The sequence below is a fragment of the Saimiri boliviensis genome, chromosome 7 (genome assembly GCF_048565385.1).
Source record: "Saimiri boliviensis isolate mSaiBol1 chromosome 7, mSaiBol1.pri, whole genome shotgun sequence".
Taxonomy (NCBI): domain Eukaryota; kingdom Metazoa; phylum Chordata; class Mammalia; order Primates; family Cebidae; genus Saimiri; species Saimiri boliviensis.
In genome coordinates this window covers 24,082,300-24,100,162 of record NC_133455.1, presented here as the reverse complement: position 1 = coordinate 24,100,162, position 17,863 = coordinate 24,082,300, and the positions used below count along the sequence as shown (strand labels likewise).

The 17,863-nt window shown below is 45.5% G+C and overlaps 1 protein-coding gene across 8 annotated transcripts in view; it reads left to right on the top strand.

The window, feature by feature from the left end:
* Positions 1-17,863, top strand: part of ACACB (acetyl-CoA carboxylase beta) — a 157,158-nt gene that overhangs the window by 47,838 nt on the left and 91,457 nt on the right. For 7 of the 8 annotated variants that reach the window (XM_039471839.2, XM_074402268.1, XM_074402267.1 and 4 more), the window contains 7 exons: positions 2,971-3,103; positions 7,465-7,603; positions 10,831-10,940; positions 11,616-11,697; positions 13,509-13,607; positions 15,400-15,509; positions 15,623-15,733. In XM_039471839.2, the coding sequence (XP_039327773.2) occupies positions 2,971-3,103; positions 7,465-7,603; positions 10,831-10,940; positions 11,616-11,697; positions 13,509-13,607; positions 15,400-15,509; positions 15,623-15,733 (784 nt within the window). Of the gene's footprint in view, positions 1-2,970; positions 6,398-7,464; positions 7,604-10,830; positions 10,941-11,615; positions 11,698-13,508; positions 13,608-15,399; positions 15,510-15,622; positions 15,734-17,863 lie in introns of those variants that run through there. The other variant, XM_074402270.1, reaches the window with a different exon arrangement.

The window sequence follows — 17,863 nt, the reverse complement described above, 5'->3', positions numbered from 1 at the left end:
AGGATCAAGGATCAGAATTACTCTTGTTCTAGCAGCCTTTGGAAGCCACAACACAATGGCACAAGGCTTCTGAAACTCTGAAGGGTTCCTTCCTGGAATTTCTTTCTTTTTTTTTTTTTTTGACATAAGTCTTGCTATGTCTACCAGGCTGGAGTGCAGTGGCGCGATCTTGGCTCACGGCAACCTCCATGTCCCGGGTTCAAGCGATTCTCCTGGTTCAGTATCCCAAGTAGCTGGAGTTACAGATGCTCGGCACCGTGCCCAGCTAGTTTTTATATTTTTAGTAGAGATAGGGTTCACTGTGTTGGCCGGGTTGGTCTCAGACTCCTGACCTCAAGTGATCTACTCACCTCAGCCTCCCAAAGTGCTGGGATTACAAGTGTGAGCCACTGTGCCTGGCCCTTCCTAGCATTTCATACACAGCCAAGTGGTAAGGTTGAATGCGAGGGCAGGAGAAAGGCTGAAGTGCAATGGTGCAGTCCTAGCTCACTGCAGCCTGGACCTCCTGGGCTCAAGCAATCCTCCTACCTTAGCCTCCTGAGTAGCTAGGACTACAGGCAGGTGCCACCATGCCCAGCTAATTAAAAAAAAAATTTTTTTTGAGATGGAATCTGACTCTGTTGCCCAGGGCAACATCCACCTCCTGGGTTCAAGCGATTCTTCCTCCTCAGCTTTCCAAAGTGCTGGGATTATAGGCATGATTCACCGTGCATGGCCCTGAATAGCCTTTCTTAGAAAGCTACTTGAGGATGTCTTCCATGAAACCAGAGGGTAAACCAAGGAAGAGCAACACACAGGAGACATGACATAGGAGATCCAACACAGACTTGAAGGGAATCTCCAGTGCGATGGTGTTGAGGAAGCCCAGCCAGGAACAGGGCAGGGAAACTGAGGGCATCATTGTCATGCACCCTGCCATTTTACCATCTTGTTAAGTAGATGAAGCTACTGGAGGGTATGCCCCAGCAAAAAAAGGGAGTCTACCAGGAGAGATGAGCTGCCTAGTCCCCCAAATTAGTAATCCAACCCCAAGGAAAGGCAAAGGGAATTCTAGGGATGTCAGCCAAGGGAAGCCCCAAAACGATGGTGATATAGGGGCCTAGAGTACAGCCATTACTGATGAAAGGAGAACAGAGGCCTCCAGGAGAGATGTCACCAGTGGAAAAAACACGGAACTGATCAATTACCTTTTTTTTTTTTTTTTTTTTTTTTTTTTTTTTTTTGAGACGGAGTTTCGCTCTTGTTACCCAGGCTGGAGTGCAATGGCGCGATCTCGGCTCACCGCAACCTCCGCCCCCTGGGCTCAGGCAATTCTCCTGCCTCAGCCTCCTGAGTAGCTGGGATTACAGGCACGCACCACCATGCCCAGCTAACTTTTTTTTTGTATTTTTAGTAGAGACGGGGTTTCACCTTGTTGACCAGGATGGTCTCGATCTCTCGACCTCGTGATCCACCCGCCTCGGCCTCCCAAAGTGCTGGGATTACAGGCTTGAGCCACCGCGCCCGGCCTTTTTTTTTTTTTAAATGAGATGGTGTCTTGCTATGTTGCCCAGGCTGGTCTCGAACTCCTGGGCTCAAGTAATCCTCCCACCTTGGCCTCCCAAAGTGCTGGAATTACAGGTATGGGCCACACATGTGACCTGATCAAATATCTTATGTGTATTGGGAATCCATTAGGAGGAGTGGGGTGAGTGAAGGAAAAAAATCACTAACTCCAGGAAAAGGCAAAAAGAAAGGAACTAAAATCTGGTACACTGCAGTGCTCATACATGAATGAGGATCACAAACTAGTAAAACACTAAGTACCCAGGTTGCCAAATTACAGTAGCCTTTTACGGTATTGACCAGCTGGTGGAGGTGAGCCGACAGGGTGGCTGTGTGAGAGAACTGCATTCACATCTCTCGGGAGGGGAAGGCTGGAGATGCTCTCCCACGTGGATGACTCACAACATTGTACACACATGTTCTGTAGCACTATGGAGTTGTGTAATTGCGAGAACACATCAGCATCAATTTCCTCTGGTGTGGAAGGACAGGGCAGGAAGCCTGTTTTGTTTGCTAAACATTTAAAAAATTGTTTTCAGTTTTCCAAAGAAATTTTATGGGCTAGGTGTGGTGGCTCATGCCTGTAATCCCAGTGTTTTGGAAAGCCAAGTTGGGAGGATTGCTGGAATCCAGGAGTTCAAGATGAGCCTGGGCAACAAAGTGAGACCCCTGTCTCTACAAAAAATAAAATTAAAAACAAATAAAAATGCAGAAAAGTACATGAACGATATTAAAACCATGTAAGAAGTCTGAACGATGAGAATGTCTGGACTTCTTCCCTGATCATAAAACTGTCACCCTTGTTGTAAGTTTTTTAGTATTGTTTGGACTTCTACATGATAGGCATGTAAAGTAAATATTAACTTAGGATTAAAAAATCCAAACATTCACCTTGGGACAGGCAGAGAGACTGCTCCTTCTAGTTGGTGTGCTGGCCTTAGCTGGCCTCTTAAAGTGCTTTCAACTAGGTACGGTGGCTCACGCCTGTAATCCCAATGCTTTGAGAGGCTTTGATGGCACTTGACGTCAAGAGTTAAGACCAGCCTGGGCAACACAGTGAGACCCCATCTCTACAAAAATTTTTAAAAATAGCTTGGCGTGGTGGTACGCTTCTGTGGTCCCAGCTATTCAAGGAGGTCGAGGCTGCAGTGAGCCGCGATTGCACCACTACCTACCAGCCTGGGTGACAGAATGAGATCCCATCTCAAAAAAAAAAAAAAGAGAGAAGGTGCTTCCTGCCCTTGAGCCTCCTTGTAAATTGCTTCAGGGGCTCTGGACAGCAAGTACAAAGCAGAGGGGGTCCGGCGTGCTTCGGCTCTTCTGCTCCACTGGTTTTACAGGTGCTGAGCTCCGAGTCCTCCCTCCTTCCTGAGGCTCCCAGGCTTCTTCCTTCGTGCACATCTCTCCCTCATTCTTACTCTGCAGGCCGAGCATGTCGGGACTCCATCTGGTGAAGAGGGGACGGGAACACAAGAAGCTGGACCTGCACAGAGACTTTACCGTGGCTTCTCCTGCTGAGTTTGTCACACGCTTTGGGGGGGATCGGGTCATCGAGAAGGTACAGATGGGTCTCAGTACTCTGGGTGGGGTCAGGTTGGGGTGCAGGGACCCTTCCTCTCAACTGGAGGTGGGAGAATTGGGTTCAGGTTTATTCTGCCTGCTGCAGAAACGGGGTGAAGGCCACCCTCTTGTGACACCTAATGCTGGGTGCTTGACTTGGTGAGCTTTTCACTCACAACAGCCCAATGCAACAGGTGCATCGCCCCCATTCACAGATGGGGAAAACAGACCTCTGGGCATGGGTCAGGAAGCTCCTGCAAAGAACTCTGGGTGTTTTTAGGAAGAGGGCCGCTTTCTGGGTTACTAGATGGGAAGCATAAGCCCAGCTCTGCATTCCTGAGGTTCACAGCTGCCTCGAGGAGAGGAGACTCACTTACTAGAATGGCAGTAAGGAAAGGGAAGTAGCTGCGATTTGCCAGTTCTGAAGGCTTTTCACAGTCTCCTCTTGCATCTGCTTAAGGCCCTGGGTTTTACATACATACTGCTTGATGATTGCCATTGTATTCATGGAGAAACTAGCTTTCAGAGATTTGATCTTGGTTGTCCGTGGTCAGGTAGTTAGTGGGAGGTGGAGCTGGGATTTGAACCCAGATCAGTTTGGCAGTAAGACCTTGTTCTTTTCCATTTTACTGTAGGGCAGGGTCATAATAATAATAACAATGTCAGTGGCAGCTGGCCATTGATTGAGAGCCTGTGCTGGTCAGTGGGCATTGTTTTACAGATGAGGAAACTGAGGCTTAGAGAGGGGAGATTGCTTGCCCAGTGGTGGAGCTGGGCTCCAGAACGTCCACCCTCAACCCAGCATACTAAGTGCAGTATTGAGTGATAGAGACTCACACAGGACGCAGGTTCCCAAACTTGGCTGCCAATGGTCATTTTTTTTTTTTTTTTAGTTATTATTTTTGTAGAGATAGGGTCTTACTCTGTTGCTCAAGCTAGAGTGCAGTGGCACAATCATAGTTTACTGCAGCTTTGACCTCTTAGGCTCAAGTGATCCTCCTGCCTCAGCCTCCCGAGCAGCTGGGATTATAGGTGTGCACCACTATGCTCTGCTAGTTTTGTTTCTTATTTTTCTAGAGACAGGGGTCTCATTACGTTGCCCAGCTGGTCTTGAACCCCTGGGCTCAAGTGATCTTCCTGCTTTGGCCTCCTAAAGTCTTGGGATTACAGGCATGAGTCACCGTGCCTGGCCTTTACCACTAGTCTTAATGGTTGAAAATGCAGATTCCTTCACCCTGCTCCAGACCCTTGGATTTAAACTCTCCTGGGCGGAGATCCAGAAGCTGCATTTCGGTCACACTCACCAGGAGACTGTTTTACATCCAGCCCACTTGGTGGCTAGCATGGAATTCTCGGGAGCCCAGAGGTTTAGGCAGCTGCAGAAGGCCTCAGCCCGGAGCTGTTGCACTTTCTGGCTTAGGAGTTGGCCTTTGCTTGCCTTCTCTTCCACACTCGTCGTGGGAAAGCTGCTGCTGTGGGGATTCGTGCCATAAGCTGGCCTGCAGCAGCCCCTCCCCCATGGTGCTCCCACATTCGTTGCACTGAATGTATGGGGCCAAGGGTAACTGAGTCATCCTTGGATCATCAGAGTCCTTCCCTCTTGACCAAGCCTTGCTTTGGTAATCAACTGAGAAAGCCAGAGCCCAGCCATTTCATCATCTCTTCCCAAGAGGCATTTTTTGACAGGGTAGAAAGAACATTTCACCTGAACCATAAACCCGGAGGTCAAATTCTAGTGCTGCCACTCATGGGTTGTGAGATCTGGGCTCAGTTTCCCGTTCTGTGAAACAGGTGATCACATCTCAAACCTCTAATGAGACTTACCCTTCAGGGCCATCTTGAAGATTAGACAGCAGTGAAGGAGGCTTTAAAATGAATAAATTTCTATATAAGTCAAGCTTTGAAGCCATATGCCTAATTTTTTTTTTTTTTAAACAAGAAAACTAAGGGCCAGGCACGGTGGCTTACATCTATAATTCCAGCACTTCGTGGGGCCAAGTGGGAGGATCACTTGAGCCCAGGAATTTGAGACTAGCCTGGGCAACATAGCAAGACCCCATCTCTACAAAAAATAAAACAATTAGATGGGTGTGCTGGCACATGCCTTTAGTCCCAGCTACTCAGGAGGCTGAGGCAGGAGGATCACTTGAACTGGAAGGGTTGAGGCTGCCGTGAACTATGATTGCATTACTGACTGCAGCCTGGGTGACAGAGAGTGTATTAGTCTGTTCTCACACCGCTAATAAAGACATACCTGAGACTGGCTAATTTTTAAAGGAAAGAGGTTTAATTGACTCACAGTTCAACATGGCTGGGGTGGCCTCAGGAAACTTACAGTCACGGTGGAAGGGGAAGCAGGCACATCCTTCTTCACAAGGTGGCAGCAATGGGAAGTGCCGAGTGAAAGGGGTAAAGCCCGTATAAAACCATCAGATCTCGTGAGAACTCACTGTCAGTAGAACTTGGAGGTAACCACCCCCATAATTCCATTACCTCCCACTGGGTCCCTCCCATGACACATGGGGATTATGGGACCTACCATTCAAGATGAGATTTGGGTGGGGACACAGCCAAGCCATATCAGAGACCCTGTCTCAAAAAAACAAAACAAATAACAAAAAACTAGACCTTTGGTTTTATTTTTTAGAGACATGGCTAGGAGATTGGCCAGTTGTAACTCTTCATGTGGACGTGAAGTTCAGAGAGGGGAAAGGTGTTTCCCTCTCAGAGAGGGTTTATGTCCATATAAAGAGGTACAATGGCCGGGCGCGGTGGCTCACCTGTAATCCCAGCACTTTGGGAGGCCGAGGCGGGTGGATCACAAGGTCGAGAGATCGAGACCAACCTGGTCAACATGGTGAAACCCCGTCTCTACTAAAAATACAAAAAATTAGCTGGGCATGGTGGCGCGTGCCTATAATCCCAGCTACTCAGGAGGCTGAGGCAAGAGAATTGCCTGAACCCAGGAGGCGGAGGTTGCGGTGAGCTGAGATCGCGCCATTGCACTCCAGTCTGGGTAACAAGAGCGAAACTCCGTCTCAAAAAAAAAAAAAAAAAAAAAAAAAAGAGGTACAACAAGGCTACACAGCAAGTTCATGACGAAACTGGGAATTGAAACCAGGACCCTTGTTGTTGCTGTCTGTGGTTGGAGACAACCAACATTGACCACTGTTTCTCCTTACTGCGACAGAGACCTTTAACCTTTAGAATGCATAGGCAGCCATGGAGGGCAGTTCAGAGAACAGCTGAGACTGTGGAAGGTTCAAGTCCTCACTCTGCTGTGTGACCTGAGGCAAGTGCATTAACTCCTCTGAGTTTTACTAGTTTAACCCTCAAATAGAAACAATAGTGAAACCTCTTTCAAAGGACTGTTGTGAGGATGATATGAAATGAGGCAGGTAAAACACATTGTACCGTAAAACACTGTTAAGTGTTAAGGGTGATCACGATGAAATCAAAGGAATAAAAAAATTACTCACTGGGCTCCGCACAGTAGCTCCTGCCTCTAATCCCAGCAGTTTGGGAGGCTGAGGTGGGCAGATCATTTGAGCCCAGCCTGGGTTTGTATTCAAGTTCAAGACCAGCCTGGGCAACATGATGAAACCCTGTCTCTGCAAAAAATACAAAAATTAGCAGGATGTGGTGGTGCACGCCTGTAGTTCCAGCTACTAGGGAGGCTGAGGTGGGAGGATCACTTAGTCTGGAAGGTCGAAGTTGCAGTAAGCTGTGATTGCACCATTGCATACTCCAGCCTGGGTGACAGAGCAAGACTCTGTCTCAAAAAAAAAAAAAAAGGCTGGGCACAGTGGCTCACACCTGTAATCTCAGCCCTTTGGGAGGCCGAGGTAGGTGGATCACAAGGTTAGGAGTTCAAGACCACCCTGGCCAACGTGGCAAAATCCCATCTCTACTAAAAATGTAAAAATTAGCCGGGCATGGTGATGCCCATCTATAATCCCAGCTACTCTGGAGGCTGAGGCAGGAGAATTGCTTGAACCCAGGAGGTGGATGTTGCAGTGAGCCGAGGTCACACCACTTCACTCCAGCCTGGGCAACAGAGTGAGACTCCATCTCAAAAAATACATATATATATATATATATATATAATTCATTCATTCATCTACCCATCCACCCATCCATTCATCCATCCATTTGATGATGCATTCATACAGCTGGTAGACTTTGAGCTCCTGCTCTGTGCCAGGCTGTGTGCCATAGAAATGCCTAGAAAGACCAGGAGGAGTGGTGTGCTGCTGGGGCGGCAGGAGGCTGCGAGCCGTGAGGTGGACTCGGGGTAGATGGCGGCCCCCAGCGCAGGCAGACGTGCATCTCTGGCTCCTCCCTCGTCTTCCATTGCAGGTGCTTATTGCCAACAACGGGATCGCCGCCGTGAAGTGCATGCGCTCCATCCGCAGGTGGGCCTACGAGATGTTCCGAAACGAGCGGGCCATCCGGTTTGTTGTGATGGTGACTCCTGAGGACCTCAAGGCCAATGCAGGTACCTGGGCCTGGACCCTCTCCCCCACCACACCCCATCCTTGCCTGTCCTCGCCTCCTTCCCCTGTGCCCAGGCAAGTCCACCCTGGACTCCAGACGGTCAGGACTTCTCATGAGTCTGTTTATTTGTCCTTCCTTCTTCATTTAATTAACGTGTCTGCTGACATCAAGAACGGCCCATGTGCATTGCAAAAATGCAGATGGTTAACATGCAGAGAGGAAATCCCATCTTTGAGAAACATCTGTGTTCTAGCAGATTGGGGTCTGTTTCTTTTCCTGCAGGTGTCTGTACTTGTATTTCAGTCATTTGTTCATTCTTCTGCTCATTTGTCTGTTTATTATAATGAGTCATTCTATAAATAACTGTTAGATAATTTACTTTTTTTTCCTGAACAGTCTTATCCTTTTATAGGCCCTACTCCTCATAGCAGCCAAAGTGACCTTTTAAAAACATAACTTATTCTGCTGTGTTTTCTGAAGATTGTTAAAAACAAAAGCCTTGGCCAGAGTGGTGGCTTGCATCTGTAATCCCAGCACTTTAGGGGGCTGAGGTGGCAGGATTGCTTGAGACCTTGAGTTCGAGACCAGCCTGGGCCACATAATAAGACTCTGTCTCTACAGAAAATAAAAAATAAAACAATTAGCTGGGCACAGTGACACGCACCTGTAGTCACGGCTACTCAGGAAGCTGAGGTGGGAGGATCGCTTCAGCCCAGGGGGTCTAGGCTGCTGTGAGCTGTGATTGCACCACTGCGTTCCAGCCTGGGAAACAGAGTGAGACTCTTTCAAAGAAAACAAAACAACATAAAACTAAAAACATAACTCAGGGTCAGGCACGGTGGCTCATGCCTGTAATCCCAGCATTTTGGGAGGTTGAGGTGGGTGAATCACTCGAGGCCAGGAGTTTTGAGATCAGTCTGCCCAACATGGCAAAACTCCATCTCTACAAAAAATAACCCCTAAAAATGAGCCCGGTTTGGTGGTATGTGCTGTAGCCCCAGCTATTCAGGAGGCTGAAGCCCTTCATGCAGTGGACTCCCCGCTCCCAACCTGTAGGTCTCAACACGATCCTTGCATCTCTCTGAGAGAACCTCATTTCTTTTCTTTCCAACACTGACGTGAGTCTGTAGCTATTGTGTTTATTTTCTTGTTTATCTTCTCCAACATAAAGGAGAAACTGGACAAGGACAGGAAGCCTGTCTGGCCACTCACTTCGTCATCTCTGGGATCTCCTCATTGGCCGACACTTCTGTGTGTGAGAAACATAAGGCAGGAAGGCCGGGAAGAACAACCGCTCTGGAATTTCCCTCTGTATTTGCATATAAAGTGCCCCATTGTTCAATGTCAGGATCCTAGCAAATTCCATAGTATAGATGTCCCAACGCCTGTGTTTGGATTGCGTCTAACTTTTCCTAGTTCAAAACACTGCTCAGTGGCTGTTCTTTGACCTTGGCCTCGTTGACGTGTGGGCTGTTGTTGCGGTTTTTTGTTTTGTTTTTTTTTTGAGATGGAGTCTTGCTCTGTCACCCAGGCTGGAGTGCAATGGTGAGATCTTGGCTCACTGCAGCCTCCACCTCCCAGGTTCAAGCAATTCTTGTGTCTCAGCCTCCCAAGTAGCTGGGACCTCAGGCATGCGTCACCATGACTGGCTAATTTTTGTATTTTTAGTGGAGATGGGTTTCACCATGTTGGCCAGGCTGGTCTCGAACTCCTGACCTCAGATAATCCCTTGACCTCAGCCTCCCAAAGTGCTGGGATTACAGGCATGAGGCACCGCACACGGCCAATGTGTGGTTTTTTAAAGGACGTATTCCTAGATATGGAATTTCTGACTTAAAAAGCAGTAGTATTTTAAAATCAAAACATTGTATTCTGTTCAGCTTTAAAAAGGAAGGGAATCCTGTCATGTGTTACAATGCAGATGAACCTTGAGGACATTGTGCTGGTCACAAAAAGTGAAATAAACTAGTCACAGAAAGATGAATACTGCATGATTCCATGTATAAGGGGTAACTAGAGCAGTGCAATTCATAGAGAGGGAGAGAGAGTAGATTGTTGGCTGCCAAGGACTTCAGGGAGGGAGAAAAAGGGTGGTGTTCATGAGTACAGAGTTTCAGATTTGTAAAATGAAAAAGTTCTGAGATTTGCTTCACGATATAAATATACTTCGCTATTGAACTGTATACTCAAAAATGGCTAAGATGATAAAGTTTATGTTGTTGTTTTTTTTTTTTTTTTACTATAATTGAAAACTCAGATTATATATTTGTTTGTTTGCTTTAGGTTTTTTTTTGAGACAGGGTCTTGCTCTGTTGCCCAGGGCTGGAGTGCAGTGACATGATCACAGCTCACTGCAGTCTCCACCTTCCAGGCTCAAGTGATCCTTCTGCTTTAGCCTCTCAAGTAGCTGGGACTATAGGCACACACCACCATTCCTGGCTGCTTTTTTTGGATTTTCTTTTTTTTTTTTTTGTAGAGACAAGGTCTCTTTGTATTGCCCAAACTGGTCTGAATTTCTGGCCTCAAGCAATCCTCTGGCCTCAACCTCTCAAAGTGCTGGGATGACAGGCAGACACCACCGTGCCCAACCCTATTTTATTATTTAATGGTAAAACAATATTAAGATAAACTTTAGGAAATTTTTAAAAAACTCACCTCTAATCCCAATCTGTTGACAGATTACTTCCTTCTTTTTTTGTTCTCTTCCAGGCCTTCCAGGCCTGATCCAGAGATACAGCTGTTTCATGTAATGAAAATCATATTTCATTTTCTTTAAACTTTTTTTAAAAAATGAAATGGAGTCTCATTCTGTCACCCAGGCTGGAGTCCAGTGGCTTGATCTCAGCTCACTGCAACCTCCACCTCCTGAGTTCAAGTGATTCTCCCGCCTTAGACTTCTGAATACCTTGGATTACAGGTGCCCACCACCACACTCAGCTAATTTTTGTATTTTTAGTAGAGAGAGAGTTTCAGCATGTTGGCCAGGCTGGTCTCAACCCCTGGCCTCAGGTGATCTGCCCGCCTCGGCCTCCCAAAGTGCTGGGATTACAAGCGTGAACCACCGCGCCTGGACTTTTCTTTACGTTTTCATACGTTTTTGTCCATTGTTGCCATAAAAATCTGCATGGTTCTGCTTTCCATGGCTGTGCGTAGCCGCATCTTGTAATGTTCTGCCGTTGACGTCAGTCTCTCATCAGTGCTTTCCCTCTCCCTCCCGTTGAATTTCAGAGTACATCAAGATGGCGGATCAGTATGTGCCTGTCCCGGGAGGACCCAATAACAACAACTATGCCAACGTGGAGCTGATTGTGGACATTGCCAAGAGAATCCCCGTGCAGGTAAATGGACCAGGGTGCGCGAGTGTGCCCACAGTGGGATGATGCTCCTGGGTTCTAGAGCAGTTCAGTTCCACAGTTCACTACAGGTAGAGGGTCCAGGTTCAACGCTCCAAATTCCTGGACTCATATAACACAGAAAAGAGTGTTTTGGTGAGGGGAAGCATATTCTTTTTTTTTTTTTTTTTTTTTTTTGAGACGGAGTTTCACTCTTGTTACCCAGGCTGGAGTGCAATGGCGCAATCTCGGCTCACCGCAACCTCCGCCTCCTGGGCTCAGGCAATTCTCCTGCCTCAGCCTCCTAAGTAGCTGGGATTACAGGCATGCACCACCACACCCAGCTAGTTTTTTTTGTATTTTTTTAGTAGAGACGGGGTTTCACCATGTTGACCAGGATGGTCTCGATCTTTCGACCTCGTGATCCACCCGCCTCGGCCTCCCAAAGTGCTGGGATTACAGGCTTGAGCCACCGCGCCCGGCCGCATATTCTTTTTTTAAAAAAAATTTTACAGACGGCATCTCGCCATGTTGCCTAGGTTGGTCTTGAATTCCTGGGCTCAAGTGATCCTCCTGCCTCGGCCTCCCCAAGTGCTGGGGTTACAGGCCTCAGTTACTGCACCCTGCTGGGAGGCGTATTCTTGAAGGAAGATTGTTGCTCACCCCTTTCTGTGTTTGCAGGCGGTGTGGGCTGGCTGGGGCCATGCTTCTGAAAACCCTAAACTTCCGGAGCTGCTGTGCAAGAATGGAGTTGCTTTCTTAGGTAGAGTGTGTCCCCACCAGATACATGGGAATTGGGGCATTGCTGGGACACTCCATTGGGTCTGACCTTTCTCCTCCTGTGCTGAAAAGCGGAGGCCCTTTGACTTCCCACCTCACACTTTCATTGTGAGGAGTGAGTGAGTCCCAGGGTGGGAGGGCCCACAGCGAATCCACCAAGGCATGGAATTAGGAGCTGCCCACTTTTCAAAGATAGAGACACACAGGCAGCCAACAAGCATATGAAAGAAGCGCAACGTCACTGATCGTTAGAGAAGGGCACATCAAGACTGCAGGGAGGCGCCATTTCTTCCCAGTCTCAATGACTGCTATTAAAAAGTCAAAAAATAACAGATTCTGATGAGATTGTGGAGAAAAGGGAACGCTTATGCCCTGTTGGTGGGACTGTAAATTAATTCAGTCATTGTGGAAAGCGGTATGGCAATTCCTCAAAGAGCCAAAAACAGAACTACAATTTAACCCAGCAATCCTGTTACTGGGTATATATCCAGAGGGCTATAAAATCATTCTACCGTAAAGACATATGAACACGAATGTTTATTGCAGCACTGTTTATAATAGCAAAGGCATGGAATCAACCTAAATGCCCATCGGTGACAGATTGGGTAAAGAAAATGTGGTAAATATACACTGTGGAATACGATGCAACCATCACAAAGACTGAGATCATGTCTTTTGTGGAACGTGGATGGAGCTGGAGGCCATTGTCTTAGAAAACTAATGAAGGAACAGAAAACCAAATATTGTGTGTTCTCACTTATACGTGGGAGCTAAATGATGAGAATGCATGGACACAGAGGGGAACAGCAGACACTACTTGAGGGTGAAAGGTGAGAGGAGGGAGAAAAGCAGAAAAAATAGCTATTGGGTACAAGGCTTAATACCTGGGTGATGAAATAATCTACCACAAACCCCCGTGACATGAATTCACCCAGATAACAGATTTCATATGTCATTATGTTGTTGTCCTTGTGTAGTTTAGGGGAATCATTTACTATCATGTAATAAATCCCTGCTGCTCCTTATGTGTGGATCTGAAAGTAGACTTGCCCAAATGTGAAGCAGCTCAGCACAGGTCAATATCTGATATTCACCTGAGGGTCAGCCAGGCGTCCCATGCCCATTGCCATTTTCTCTGTCTGTGGGCTCTGAGTACATATGGGCATCTGTCCTGTCTGACAATCACCCAGGACTCTCATTATCAGTCTTAATTCCTCTGGAGGTTGATGGTCCAGCCCAATGGACAAACTACAGCTCATAGGCCAAATCTGGCCCATGGCTTGCCTTTGTAAATAAAGTTTTATTAAAACACAGTCATGCTCATTCATTTATGTATTGCCTATGGCTGCTTTCTCCCTACACTGGCAAAGTTGAGTCATTGTGACAGAGACCTGCAGGTTTGCAAAACTGAAAATATTTCCCATCTGACTCTTTATGGAAAGGGTTTGCTAACCTATGGTCCAGCTCTTTGAGCTGCTAGCTCACCTCTTTGATATAGCTTTCTGCCTTCCCTCCAAAGTGAATTTTTTTGTATGCCACTGTAGCCTGGGTTGTAACTCACAGCAGGTTTACAGTCCACATATATTGAAAGTTGACTGATGCAATAGCACACTAAACAGATTTTTTTTTTCTTCGCTGATGTGAGGTTCAGCTCCATGAGAGCTGGGACCTGAGAACTTTTCTCTGTCATCTGCTCCTCACTGGGCCCCACCACGGTGCACCTGGTCAGCACTCAGCCTCAAAGCTCGTGTGGCTGACCAGATTCTGCTTCCCTTCTTGTCCCCAACTCCTCAGGCCCTCCCAGTGAGGCCATGTGGGCCTTAGGAGATAAGATCGCCTCCACCATCGTGGCCCAGACTCTGCAGATCCCAACCCTGCCCTGGAGCGGAAGTGGTAAGGGACCCTGAGTTTCCCTCTGGGGGAGCTTCTCAGCCCAGTCTTGGTAATGTGAGCAGTCGGGATGTCAGAAGTATGCTTGTAACAATTCTTTCCCTTACAAATGGTATTTACTTTTTCATTTTTCCTAATGACCCACTAGCAAAATATTTTAAAATTTTAAATTAGTAAACAAGTGGTACAATTTATTGTAGGCAATTTAGAAAATATAAGAGGTTCAAAAAAGAAATGGAAATCATTCATAATCCTGTGAATGTGCTGAATCCAGTGTTGAACATTTATTACATTGTAGATATCTACTTTTCCAACCTTTTTCTAGGCATATTCTAAAAAAAAAAAAAAAGAAAGAAAAGAAAAGAAAAAAGAAAGAAAAGAAAGATAAGACAGATCTTGGCCAATGGCTCATGCTTGTAATAATCCCAGTGCTTTAAGAGGCTGAGGTGGGAGGATCGCTTGAAGCCAGGAGTTCAAGATCAGCCTGGACAACATAGCAAGACCTCCATCTCTATAAAAAGTAAAAAAAAAAAAAAAAATTAACTGGTTATGGTGGTGCATGCCTGTAGTCTCAGCTACCCAGGAGACTGAGGTGGGAGGATCGCTTGAGCCTAGGAGGTTGAGGTTACAGTGAACTGTGACGGCATCACTGCACTCCAGCCTGGGTGATGAGACCCTGTCTTTAAAAGGAAACCACAACCTGTCTTAAATTTCTTAGTTTGTGGCTTTTTTTTTTTTCCACTAATGAATATCTTTCTATGTGAAAAATACACTCAATACCATTTAAGATGCCTGCACAGGATTATGTCTTACGGATGTGTCATAATTTACTCAGCAGTCCTCACAATTAAACAGTTCAGGTGGTTTCCAATTTATTTTTTCTAATTTAAAAAATATTCAAAGGAATGGAGCTTTGATAATCTTACAGCTAAATTTATGTGTGCATTTTAATAATTTTCTTAAGATAAATTCCTAACAACCATGGAATTTCTAGGACAAATTAAAAAATAAATAGGAGAGTCTCAGAAGTTTCTATTAAATTTGATTTATTTCCCCTAAAGGTTGAATTTTAAATTTGGGATGGAAAATTTGTTTTAATTTGTTAAATCTTTGCATGGTTTTGGAAAATAATTATTCACATATAAATGACTCCATAAGTTAGAATTGGGATTTTTTTTGGGGGGGGGGTGAGATTAATATGGTTGTTGTTGGTAGACTCAGTCTGAGTTTCTTTCCTTTTTTTGTTATTTTGTTTTTTGAGACAGAGTCTCAATCTGTCACCCAGGCTAGACTGTCATGGCACGATCATGGTTCACTGCAGTCTTGACCTCCTGGGCTCAAGTGATCCTCCAGCATCAGCCTCCTGAGTAGCTGGAACTACAGGCTCATGCCACCATGCCTGGCTAATTTTATATATATATATATATATATATATATATATATATATATATTTTTTTTTTTTTTAAGCAACAAGGTCTCACTATGTTGCCCAGGATGGTCTTAAACTTCTGGGCTCAAGCGATCCCCCCACCTTAGCCTCCCAAAGTGCTAGGGTTACAGGCATGAGCCACCATGCCCAGCAGCTAATTTCTTAAGCTTGATTTCTTATTCAAGGTTGGGTTAGTTCTTGAGGAAATAAAAAGCCATTGTGAGAAACTGAAGGGATGTGTCTGCATTCCGCTGGTCCAGAAGCCCAGGTCTAGCACTACGTCGGCAGGGAGAGGCCCTGTGGTTTCTGGGTTGTGTGTGTTTCTCCCGGATTTGGGAGGAATCAGCTTTCTTTGTGACTCTCCAGGCCTGACAGTGGAGTGGACAGAAGATGATCTGCAGCAGGGGAAAAGAATCAGTGTACCAGAAGACGTTTATGACCAGGGTTGCGTGAAAGATGTAGACGAGGGCTTGGAGGTAAATGCAGAGCATGCAGGGGCTAAGGGGCCAGAACTGAACCCCCTCTTTGTCCTGGTAGCAGTTGGCAACTGCCTAACCTCTAAAGAGGTCTGTTTGTCCTTTGCACCCAGGCAGCAGAAAAAATTGGTTTTCCATTGATGATCAAAGCTTCTGAAGGTGGCGGAGGGAAGGGAATCCGGAAGGCTGAGAGTGCGGAGGACTTCCCAATCCTTTTCAGACAAGTGAGCAGTTTTGCTGTGTCTTTTCGCATCTGTCTTTGGGAATTGTTTGTGGGCTGCCAGGTTATTTCCCTTAGCATTATTCTGTGACAGTCAAGAAGGCATTTGTAGGAGCTGGATGTATTGTTGTATTGTATTTTGCAACAAATGTCTACATTTTTACTCAGAAAAGCCCACGGTTTTGTGTTGATCTTTACAGCATCTTTTAGGTTCAAGTCTATAAATTGGTGCATCTAGAATTGATTTCAGAGATACAGGATCAAAATAGCTGTTTGTGACTATGTTGGCCTATGGAGGAATTATGTATTTTTATAAATTTTAGTACTCTTGGTGTTTCTAATGTTTCTAGATGATCTATTTATTTTATTTTTGAGACAGTCTTACGCTCACCCAGGCTGGGTGCAGTGATGCAATCTCAGCTCACTGCAACCCCTGTCTCCCAGGTTCAAGCGATTCTAGTGCCTCAGCCTCCCGAGTAGCTGGGATTACAGGTGTGTGCCACCATGCCCAGCTCATTTTTTTGTCTTTTTAGTAGAAACAGGGTTTCACCACATAGGCCAGGCTGGTCTCAAACTTCTGGCCTTGAGTAATCCGCCCACCTTGGCCTCCCAAAGTGCTGGGATTACAGGCGTGAGCCACTGCGCCCTGCCTGATCAATTTTAACTGTAGGAATGAGTTGCATATTTACTACTGGTAGCTAGTTTTCCTCTTTTAAAACCTTATGCCTGTTACTGGCAATGTTTAGAAAACATTTATACTGACAATCTTCCCATTCTTAAAACAACTTTAATATTTCTAGGTTTTCTTCTAGACCCTCTTCATATGTATATTTTAAAGAGTTGTATTCAGTCTATACACAATTTTGTTCTGCATTTAAATATTCCAAATTGTAGATCATGAATATTGTTATTTTGTTATTCCAGCCCTGGCAACTATTTTGATGATTACTCAGTATTTTATATGTTGCTATAGCTTTATTTATGAAACCTTTCCTTTTTTGTTAACTGTTTAGTTTATTTCCATTTTGTTATGAATAATTATACAATAATACTATAGTATAATATGATATTTAGTACTATAAGTGTAACACTTAGCTTTTTTTTTTCTCCTGAATTATTTTCTTGAATAAAGACTTGGGGAGAAGAACTTGATTAAATAGCATGCACTTTACATGCACTTTCAAACACGTGTCGATCAGTACATTGCTTTCTAGAAGAGTTTTACTAATTATACCACTCTTGGCAATATGTGAGTGTTATATAAAGCAGCAGTTTCACTACCATGGTATCTCTGTTGGGGTGTGCAGGTGTTTGGGGGATTTCGGTGGGAGAGGGAATTGATATTAAAAGGGAAGTCGCAGCAGCAGTACAGAAAGTTCACATCTACCCTTCACCCAGTTTCACTCGTTAACATTCTTCATGTCACTTTGCAACTAAGAGATTAACATGGGCACTTTTCTGTTCGGTAGACTCCAGACTAGACTGAATTTCATCAGTTTTCACACTAATGTACCTTTCCTGTTGTGGGATTCAGTCCTGGTTTCCATATTGGATTAGGGGGTAATATAGATTTTAAAGCTTTTTTGCTTTTTAAAAAATAGACTTTATTTATTAGAGCGGTTTTAGGGTCACGGCAAAATGGAGCAGAAAAAATAGAGAGTTCCCACGTACGCCGGGCCCCCATGTGCACGCAGACTCCCAAGCTTTTTTATTTTACTTACATGAGTGCACTATAAATATGTTTTTAATGTAAAAAGTCAATCAAGTCAGTAATGCGTTAAGAATAAAAAAGGGGCCTGGCACAGTGGCTCATACCTGTAATCCTAGCACTCTGGGAGGCCGAGGGGGGTAGATTACCTGAGGTCAGGAGTTTGAGACCAGCCTGGCCAATATGGCAAAACTCCACCTCTATTAAAAATATAAAAATTAGCCAGGCATGGGGGCGCATGCCTGTAGTCCCAGCTACTTGGGAGGCTGAGGAAGGGTAATGGCTTGAACCTGGGAGGTGGAGGTTGCAGTGAGCAGAGATGGCGCCACTGCACTCCAACATGGGTGACAGGAGCGAGACTCCATCTGAAAAAAAAGGAATAAAAAAGGAAAAACCCTTTTTCCCATCACCTTCCAACTCTCTTTT